This window comes from Coccinella septempunctata, chromosome 8, assembly GCF_907165205.1.
Source record: "Coccinella septempunctata chromosome 8, icCocSept1.1, whole genome shotgun sequence".
NCBI classification, from domain to species: Eukaryota; Metazoa; Arthropoda; class Insecta; order Coleoptera; family Coccinellidae; genus Coccinella; species Coccinella septempunctata.
The window spans coordinates 19553634-19564927 of NC_058196.1; the positions used below are offsets into that span (position 1 = coordinate 19553634).

At 36.1% G+C, this 11294-nt stretch overlaps 1 protein-coding gene across 1 annotated transcript in view; it reads right to left on the bottom strand.

The window, feature by feature from the left end:
* Window positions 1-3750: 3750 nt before the first annotated feature.
* LOC123318633 (protein toll-like) overlaps window positions 3751-11294 on the bottom strand; it is a 32319-nt gene continuing 24775 nt past the window's right edge. Inside the window, exons 3-5 of the mRNA XM_044905306.1 lie at window positions 10111-10701; window positions 7130-7291; window positions 3751-5691 (exon numbers count right to left, since the gene is read on the bottom strand). Of these exons, the coding sequence (XP_044761241.1) occupies window positions 4879-5691; window positions 7130-7291; window positions 10111-10701 (1566 nt within the window). The 3' untranslated portion in view covers window positions 3751-4878. The remainder of the gene's footprint in view (window positions 5692-7129; window positions 7292-10110; window positions 10702-11294) is intronic.

Here is an 11294-nt window from a genome sequence, read left to right on the forward strand (position 1 = left end):
TCTGCGCAATGACGAAACGATTGGGATCAGTCAATAATTACATTAAAAAGACCTCGAACTCAGTGGCGGGCTTCGATGAGTATACGAGAAAGTTACGATATAGATTTCGATATAACAGGTGCTTACTGAATCTTATTTAGTTACGAAGTTAATTGTTGGTAATTTCATGACTAAATGTTCGTTAGGAATGCGCTTTCCTCATAGTTCCTGCATGCCGGGATGGAGGTATATCAATTATCCTATTATAAACGTAAATTCTCAGGTTTGATCCGGCAATTTTACGTCAGCAGCAGCAGCAGATTTAAGCAAGGTATTCGACTCGGTGAATCGGAGAGCGCTATGGAAAATTATGGGACGCCTTGGTGTACCCGAAAAATTCTTAGCAGTGTGTAAAAGCCTTCATATCAACAACACCTATAGAATACAGCATAATGGCTCTACAACCGACCATCTCTTAACCAGCTCTGGAATAAAACAAGGCTGCGTGTTATAGCGCCTTTAGTGTTCAATATTTTCGCCATAGCTGTCTCGATAATTGCTGACATGCCTGTAAAAGGTGTTGGAATAAGATTCAGATTTGATGGAGGCCTATTTAACCTGAAGCGCCTCAGATCAAAAACCCGTTCAATTTCAATATGCAGACGACTGCGCACTTATCGCTAGCAGCCCAGAGGATCTACAAATAATGCTGGACACCTATAAACATATATACGAAGCTTTAGGCCTTAGACTAACGTGACCATTTATTTTCTGACTCAAAACGGGACACACTGGTTTATTTCGGTCAATATATGTATATGTATATATGACGGGTATTCAATGAAAAAAAAATTAATTCATTTATTCACAGAAAATAAACTATTAGGTTTTACAAATAAAAACATCTCCCAAATGTTTAGTTGTATTTATATTTATCAAGGGAACAAATTTCTTTCAATACAGCTTGTGATGATTTTGTAAGAGTGGAACTCTTGGCACGTTTTTTCTATATTCACCTTAGTTATCAACATCGTCTTTAGAACTGGAGTTTGCTTAAAGACAAGACTCCCTTTCCTAATCTAAGGGAATTTGTAACTGGGTATTTTCAGATGTCCACAATTTTTTCATCATAGAAAGTTCAATTCAATTAATATACTTAAGTTTTCATGCCGAAGATTGTTGGTGTGAAAATGTTTGGATACTTCCACCCAACGAGTTTCCGTGGAAAGATTTAAACTCGGATTTAAATTATTCCATTCCATTATTTTTTGCTCTGTGATGTAAATAGTTTGAAATCAATGAAAATCCGTCAAAAACTTCTGAATCTTTATTAGAGTCAATATATTCCTTCTCAATTAATATATCCACAGATTTTTGAACATCTTCCAGGAAGGTAATTTTTTTAAATCTACCCAATAAAATATCTCCATTTCTTTGGTAAGGAAACAAGTCCACTGCTCCAGATATTTACCGGCCAGCTTTTTAATCTTAGGGCGGTTTTCGAAAACGGGACAATTTTGCGTCCCGGAGTTCAGTTCGGGGACACCGGGACGAGCAATCAAAAAAAGGGACAGTCCCGTTCAAAACGGGACGTCTGGTCACGTTACCTTAGACTCAATATCGACAAAACCAAAATCCTAGTAAGTCCGCCAGAAAGCCTTCAAACACATATCAGCCTGGAGAATGAAACTCTGGAACAGGTCGAGCAGTTCAAATACTTGGGAAGCTTCATAAATACTAGGGGTAACCTAGACACGAAAATACACAACCGTATCAATTCGGCATCACGGACATTCTGGAAGCTAAAGGTCATAGTGTTTCAAAATCACGACCTCAATCTGACGACCAAGACAGCTGTTTACAAAGCAGTCGTCCTCCAACGCTTCTTTACGGAAGCGAAAGCTGGACGCCCTACAGGCCACATATTAAACAGCTTGAACAAACGCAACAACGTCATCTAAGACAGATTATGAACATCAGATGGTTCCACAAAATTTCGAATGCAGAAGTCTTGCAACGCGCGAGTAGTACAAAATTGAGACTCAAGTAACGAGGGCCCGACTCAGGTGGAGCGGCCACATTCTGAGGATGCAAGACACAAGACTCCCCAAAATAGCTCTGTATGGCGAATTGACAGATGGAAACCGGAAACCAGGAGGCCAGTATAAGCGGTTTAAGAATACACATATCCCTAAAAACAGTTAATGCCAATCATAACTGGGAACATTTAGCGTTAGACAGGTCACATTGGAGGTCTTTGGTGCACAGTTATAATGGAGACTCGAGAAGATCTGGTTGGTGACTATCCAAGCCTGGAGTGTGGAAGGATCTGTAGGTCAAGGTTGGGTCTCTTCAGTCACAGGATTGCACACAGTCGCTCTGTAACCATGAGAGCTAGAGAAAAATTGAGTGGCACGTTTTCGATATCGATTTTCGAAACATGAATACCTAATGGCCGAAACCGCATCCCTCTATCTTCTTTGAAAATTGGTAATGTCCTGAAAAGTGATGAGTTCAGTATTTGTTTCAAACCTGAAAATACAACGAAACACTTTTTTCGAAACTTAAAAGCATTGAACCTAAAGAACTTCGTTTTAATGTTATATATAGGAACCCATGTTCAGAGTGCGAAGGTGTGTTTATAGGACAGACGGTTAGATATTTAAAAACAAGGTTGGCTGAACATAGGAGAGATGCTGCTAATATCGTGAATCCGACTAAAAATAAGGAAGCCGACACAGCTTTGGCGCATTCTTTCAATTTCGATGAAACCAAAATTTTGTGTACCCAAAGCGTTCTAAACAGGAGACTACTACACGAAATGTTAAGTATCAAGAAGGAGAGATACTTTGAATAAATGATCGGATATTGAAAATTTGAATACTTCGTATTTCAATTTAATAGATAAAATAAGGGACAAAACTTGAGAGGGTTTGAAAGTTTTTATGTGTTGTCAGCCAGTTTGTGTTTCCTTTTTTCTGGCCCTTCTTCATAATGCGGCATCTGATATTAAATTCAGTTGCCTACGTTATCGAGAAAAATGAAGGTGTATGGAAAAGTGTATGTGTTCCTTTGAGTTCTTTTTTTGTAGGTATATTCGTTAATACGAAAAACTGACTGTAGAAGAAAGTTATTTTTTTGTCTATGTATATGCATTTTTTTATTTCAATTTCTACTTTATATTTTCATATAATTTTTCGTATTGTGATACTTAACATCGGTATTATAATTTACGTAAGGAAACTAAAAACAATTTTTGAGGTAGATTCATCTATATGATTTAAAGAATCATAATTATTAGTTAGGTATTGAAAGATCTGTGATTTGATCATTTGAAGTGTCACAATTTTCTGAAAATAACAGTAGTTTCCTCTCTTTTAATATTTATCAGTTTTTTTTGGAGAACTCATCCCTATACCTTCCACATATAAGTTTTTTGAAAAATGCAAAGCGTAAATAGCCGGCAACACACATTTACGCTATCTTTTGATGCACTATGAGATTTTGCATATAACAAAACTCATTTTCGTATGACCGGATTTGTTGTCCTGAATAAAATATTTGTACCTCCATCATGAACATTTTTATACGATTTAAACTGAATTGAGTGTTATTAAATAACCTTTTACGTTATCTACATATGGGAGATATTGCATATGCGCCGAATAATTCGTGTAGTGATGATCTCCGGAAAATCAATTAGTATGAGGCTAGATTTATTTGAATTCATTTTGTTTCAGGAAAGGTAGTTGAAATGGAATTGAAATTCGTTTTTTTGAATTCTGTAAATCACAGCATTTATTCTTGTAAAATAATATGGCTCATATAAATCAATGTCATTTATTTTCAAATATCCTTTACTTCATAATAAAAAGTCTTATCATTATCCTATCAAAAACTTCAATAATACATATATGAATAATAACAATTAAAACATCATAAAAAATCTGATGGACAGGGAAAAAAACAAAATTTACATATTTACAAAAATTTTTGATATTCTGTGGTATGTACTATATATTGTTTTTTTCATATTTAAAAACAGAAGTACACAAAATTAAAAAAATATATTTTTATTCAACTATACCTAGTTAACATAGGTTATACAATTAAATAAATTCAAAATGTATATCCAGGCCTGAAAACCAGTGCACAAATTCTTCTTGTGCAGAGAAAAAATTCGAATTTTGATGATAATGTATTGATTTTGAACGAGGTTTGCGGTTGCTTGTCAGTATCGTGTGAGAATTATACTAAAAAAGTGAAATTAATTCACACATAAACAAACTTTTGTACACCTAAAGATATCCATTTTTTGATTTCTTTTTTCATTTCGTTTATCTTTTTGACCTCCATTGGACATCCTTTTGATTACTGACCTAGTAACTACCCACTTCACAATTATTTTTATCACAGTTCAATGTATAGATATAATTTAACAAGTATTTGAATATTTTTATATGCATATTGGGAATTATAAAGATCGAATTTTGGTTGTAATAAATTCTTTTTTTTTGTTTCACTCGAAGTTGCATTCTGATAATAATTCTTCAGAATTTCTTAATATTAAATACGTATGTCAGAATTTGCGGAATACAACCTAAAGAAACCCTTTTTTTCGTCAAGGAGTATAGGGTACTCTAACGATTTGTCAAAATCAGCTGACCGTTGGTTACCGTGGGGCACACAAAACTTTTTATTATCATTTCTGAAAAATTTTAGTATAATCACTCTAATCTAACATCTGGAAGAAAATTCTTTCCAAAAACATGCACAAAAGCTTGTGTGTCCCACGGCAACAAACGTTCAATTTGACAAATCGTTGGAGTAACTTCATCTGACATAATTATGTCGAATTTAGCGTTGTCAAAATCACGTCACAGTAAAAATCAATCTATGTCAACGTGCCAGGGGATTTTCTTCTAGGCTTTTGGGAGTGAGTATGACAGGAGTCGAAACACTATCGACTGTCTGCTTGTCTATCAATTTGAATTTATCTTCAATGTATTGCATCATATTGGCATGTTTCATTGATATGGCTTTACGGCCACCTCTTTTGGGAAGCGCGTACTTCAATTTATCCCAGAACCACGAATCACCCCACATTATATACGTGTTCGTTTTCAAATATGCTTTCAAGTCATCGTCTAGTGCTTCCATATCAATGTCACCATAAATGATTATTATTACTCTTGCTCTACCCTCACGCATGGCTTCATTATGTGCTGTTTTGAATTCTATGATACCCCAAACGCTCTCTAAAAAATTTGCTGAAAGGACAACAATTGTCCTTCTCGAATTGTTAACAGAATTCATTATTTGAGTTTGGATCAATTCACCAGGAATCCAATCCCTGAAGTGAATGCATAATTTATAAGGTTCTTCTCCCGTTTCTAGAACCGACACTATATTTTCTATGACAAAGTCCTCATCTTTGCTGGAAAAACTAATGAAAGCATCATAAACTTTATTCTCGTCCAATTCATCTTCTTTGACTAGCCATAGACAATATCCGCGTCCATAGAGCCAAATTAGGATTTCCTTTTGATAGAGGAAATATAGGGACAAAGTAGATGTTATGATGAATAAACAAAACAGAGCGAAAACGGTGATGGTGAGAACAATATCGGCTTCTATCGGGCAGAGATCTCTGTCACTTAAGTCCACTAAGCGGTTTTTCGTTGTGTTGCATGTTATATTAGACAAATCGATCTGAAACAAAAAATCAATCAGAAGGGCTCGAATAACTGAAAGACAAATCGGAAATATAGCATTTATTCCTTGGAATATCATAGGCATAGACATAGAGACATGGACTGAGCAATGCCAGCATGAAATTGGCTATTTCATAGAAAGAGAGAAATGAACGTCAGGCCACATTACCCTTTTCTGTTCACATAGAGGTGAGTGCGGACCAATCAAAATTGTAGAAAAATACAACTGCATGACCGATGTTCAGTTTCTCTTTGTCACTTTTTTGACCGTATTTCATGTATAGATTCTATCTATGCACAGGGAAGGCACAGTCCATGTTTCAATGTCTATGATCATAGGGTACTCCAACGATTTGTCAAAATCAGCTGACGTTCGTTGCCGTGGGGCACATGAGCTTTTTCCTCAATAATTGATTCCCATGCCGTTTCGGCCGAGTTTAGGTGGTGTTTTATTGTATTTTGTGCATGTTGGGTTGGAAAAAAATTTGTTCCGACGTTAGATCTCCTAATCATGGACAGTTCAATGTAATGCTTTGTGTGCCCCACGGAAACGAACGGTCAGCTGATTTTGCCAAATCGTTAGAGGACCCTATTGATTGAGATAGTTCAGTTCAGAATCTGAATGATTTCTATTTGTTTGAAGTTCTTTCACGTAAGCGAAGCACTGATGGATGTTTTGACTTATTCACTGAGCAAAATTAAAGAGTGAACTATCAGGATGATTGTATTTTTCACGGGCTATCCTAATGTGCTTTCAAAAAAATTATCGAAAATGGGCATGGAAAGTTATTACGGAAAAATCATTTTCCAGAATAATTTTTTTGCAGATTTTACTGGTTTTTAACATTTGATGCTACAGTAGACCATTTCTGACTATTGATTTTTCATTCCCCAAAAACTGCCACGTGTTTGTTGCATAATTTATTCAGAAAAATTGCTCAATCAATTCCCAATTCATATGTTTCTTTCAAAGTTCGTACAAAAAAAAAAAATTGTTATCAGGTGGACTGTGGAATTTCGAAGGCTGATATTATTGTGCCTAAACGCTTAGGAGTGAAAATATGTTAAATACCAATGACCCTTTTCGTTTCATGCAGTTTTATTCGAAATTGCCCTAAGGAAATTTAAAACCGAAATCCGGAAAATATATCCTCATCTATTCTATGATTGAATTAATACGTGGAATGAAATATTGCAATTTTATCACATTTGACTCTATACCCATAGAACACATGGACATTATTTCCGAATTTTAATTTTATTTCCTCAAGGTTATTTTGAATGGAATTCTGGAATGGATTGAAATAAATGACAAATTAAATTTTTATTTATTGATCATTCAAAAAATGTGCAAAAATTTTTTTTTTATTGAGAGCAAAAATTTAGACAAGAAATAGTACCTACCTGACATATAATGTATAAAAACAATAACTCACCTGCTCGATGTGATCTCTCAAATATATTAAAAAATCCTTTATTCCACAGTCGCATCTCCATGGATTGTTTCCAAGAAGAATATTATTTAGTTTTGATTCATTCAACACTTTCAGTGTGAGTGCATCGATGCCTTCTAGGTGGTTTTCCCCAAGATCTAACACCTGAAAACAGTATTAATTAGGTTTTATAGAGTTCTCTTACTTCAATGGATAAGGTGGGTACACTCAAGCTGATTTTGTGAGTCGGTGAGTTGTAAAATACGTAGGCAGTAAGTTATTCATATTCTTTAATAAAGCTTCAAATGAGTGATCAACATAAACGAGAAAACTGTCCTGAGTAACGACCTAGTTTTAAGATCTGGTGTTCAGCCTCCGGTTGAAAAAATTTCACTGTTGAGTGAACAATAAGCGGAGAAGTTTACGCTGACATGACTTTCAATATAATACCCTCTGACGTCATCGTTGGTTGACGATGGCGTCACATTCTGTATGGTTTAATTTGAATATAGAGTCGAATTCTATTTGAGTAAACAATATTATCGCAACGACCTATAAATAGTCGCTTAAGAGGAAATTACACCCCATTCAAATTTAAATGACATGTTTATCCCGCTTCAGACATCCTATGGAGATGTGATTTTCAATAATATTTCATGAAAAATGTAGTTCATTTGGCAAAGCCAACAATATGGCATTCGGAAACGAAAAAGAAATTTTTTTTCACATTTTTCCGGCTTTGTACCGATACCTCATAATTTCAAGAATTTTCCACCAAAACTAATCAAATAAAACGGAACGCAGTTAAAGCAGCCGAGCGAATTTTCAAAACCGAAATTCTTCATTCTTTTTTTGTGTACCTATTGTGTGTAGTACACCTCTTGATTATTTCTTCAATCAGTGAAAATTTTGACGTTCTGGCAACATCAGGTAGATACATCATTTTCCGTCTCTGTATTGTCTAAAGTCAATTGAAAAAAGAAGTTTCTATCAACTGCATCTGAAAATTCACGTCCCAGTTGACCAGTAACATACCGTCAAAAGGGGTGAAGTGGATATAGCGGGGTGAAGTGGGTCAACCGTGTTTTCCCGCATACTTTATCGCGTAACTCATAGACATTCATTCATTCATTTATTGCTAAACCCCGTTGCCGGGAATGAATCTACAAAAAGACCAAGAAAGGGAAAAAAGAAAAAGAAGAGAAAAAGAAAAAAAAAGTGGGAACAGACTTATAATTTTTCAGGGCTAATTGCGACTGTGTGATCTCATATGAATGTAGAGACCCAATCGTGACCTACAGATCCTACCACATTCCGGGCATGGATAGTCACCAACCAGATCCTTCTCGAGTCTCCATTATAACTGTGTACCAAAGACCTCCACTGTGACCTGTCTAACCCCAGTTGTTCCCAGTTATGTTTGGCATTAACTGATTTTAGGGATTGATGTAGTGTATCCTTAAACCGCTTATATTGGTCTCCTGGTTTCCAGGCTCCCTCATTGAATTCGCCATATAGAGCTATTTTGGGGAGTCTTGTGTCTTGCATCCTCAGAATGTGGTCGCTTCATCTGAGTTGGGCCCTCATTACTTGAGTCTCAATTGTTGTACAACTCGCGCATTGCAAGACTTCTGCATTCGAAACTTTGTGGAACCATCTGATGTGCATTATCTGTCTTAGATGACGTTGTTGCGTTTGTTCAAGCTGTTTAATATGTCGCCTGTAGGGCGTCCAGCTTTCGCTTCCGTAAAGAAGCGTTGGGAGGACCACTGCTTTGTAAACAGCTGTCTTGGTCTTCAGATTGAGGTCGTGATTTTGAAACACTCTGTCCTTCAGCTTCCAGAATGCCCGTGATGCCTAATTGATAAGGTTTTGTATTTCCGTGTCTAGGTTACCCCTAGTATTTATGAAGCTTCCCAAGTATTTGAACTGCTCGACCTGTTCTAGAGTTTCATTCTCCAGGCTGATATCTGTTTGAAGGCTTTCTGGCGGACTTAACAGGATTTTGGTTTTGTCGATATTGAGTCTAAGGTCTAAAGCTTATATATGTTTATAGGTGTCCAACATTATCTGTAGATCCTCTGAGCTGCTAGCGATAAGTGAACAGTCGTCTGCATATTGAAGTTCAGTGATAAACTTGGTAGGGGTTTTTGCTCTGAGGCGCTTCAGGTTAAACAGGCTTCCATCAAATCTGAATCTTATCCCAACACCGTTTACTGGCATACTCATGGCAGCACTCATAGACAAGACCCTAAATTGCCGGGAAAAAACTGTGTGCCTTGGATACAATTCTGGATGGTTAGTTTTCTCACAAAAAAAAGATTCGTACTATCTCGAATAAACAGTTTTTCAATTGTTCAACTTCAATTATATATTTGGCAATAACTACGACAGTTATTCTCACCTAAACTTCAATAAGTTACGTATAAACTAGTTGGAATGTTATTCCCCATTTTGAAATCAAATGTGTACCACCACAGTTCTTTAGGAAAAAAAAATATTTGTTACATCACTCAAAAGTGAGGGGTGAAGTCGATCACCAATGATTCATCATCATGTTTGACCATGTTGCGTAAAGGCCCATGTCGCAAAAATACCCTTTTAGTATATCCGCATGCAGAGAATATAGCTCTTGTGAAAAGGCACCAAATAATTGGCAAAATCCACCTGAAGCAATATACACGTGGCCGGCACATCTTTATTCTGGAAGCCAAAGAAGAGATAATTGAATCTCTACCTATATGAAGAGTATGAAGACTGACTAGAGTGTAGAGTACATTAATATAACTTCAATTAGTGGCGCAGCCAAGATTTTGTTTGGAGGGGGGCTTTACACCGAACGATCGTTCAATGTTTGTACTAGAAAAAAATTGAATTGTTGGTATCTTTGGGGGGGAGTTTGTTTGACAATTAATGTCACACCCTAAAAAGTTTTAGGAAATCAGGAGAATAGGCTGAAAAAATAACATTATTCTTTCACTTACCTTGAGGGTCTCTGGAATCCAGGTTATATTTCTTATGGCATTTCCTTTCAAATACCATCTGGAGGTATTCTGGTAACCATCAACTTCGTTGGGGCATCTTTCTAACAAATTATACTCGAGGTGGACCTCGATCTCGTTGAACTCGGGATAATGGGACAAGTCCCTTAACTCTGGAACATCTCTTAAGCTCCTTCCGGAGCAATCAACAACCAAAGTCTTATCTGACGACTGGTATAAACAGTTGCAGAACTCATTCGAAGTACAATTGTTGTCTATATTACAAATGAGTTCTCTTAAAGATACCTCTTCCAGAGACTGTTTAAACAGATGTCGAGGTCCAGCACATTCGATTTCGTTATAGTTCAGTACTAAATAATCTTTGAAGGGATGTTTTTTGTCCTGAACATATCTTGCAAGGTTGAAAGCATTGCAGTCACAGAAGATTGGATTATTGGATATTTCGATATCCACACGAGAATGATCAAAATCTCTTGCACGTTGATTGAGATCCATGAACTCAATCAAAGATATGTTATTGAAACTGAGATCTATAGTGACAGGCTTAGCATTCATGGTGGAAAGTAAATCAAGCTGAAACATGAAAAATTGAAACATTACTCCTGCAGGTATTGCAAAAATGTTTGATCATAAGAGAGCATGTTATGACCATTCATGTTATACTACGAATAAATAGTTGAACAAACTATGAAATATCGATTTTATATTAGCACAAGTGATCTGTTAGGCTTCAACAATTTGAACATTTTTTGTCAAAATAAAGATACACAGGGTGATTCATAACTATTGGGACATAGGCTAAGGGCCAAAATATGGCGATAGGACCAAATATACCTCAATAAAATATTGCTGTGGAAAAAGATAGAGGGCGTTAAAGTCTACTGAGGGGATCTCGAGAACTATAAGAGGTAGAAGAAGACCGATGACACATTTCCGAGCTCTTCTTCAAAGAAACAAAGAATGGTAATAACCGTAGCCTAGCTCCTACGATCCTTCGTTTTTGAGGTATTAGCAAAAACTGAGATTTTGACGATTTAGAAAAGTTCTCAGAAACTTTTTTGTCTTTGAACTTACAGACCTAGAACTTGAACCTTCTGCAGGCACTTTTTTATGTAGAATCCACTGACGAGCTCAAAATATTTTTTCATTTCGAATCATTAGGCGGA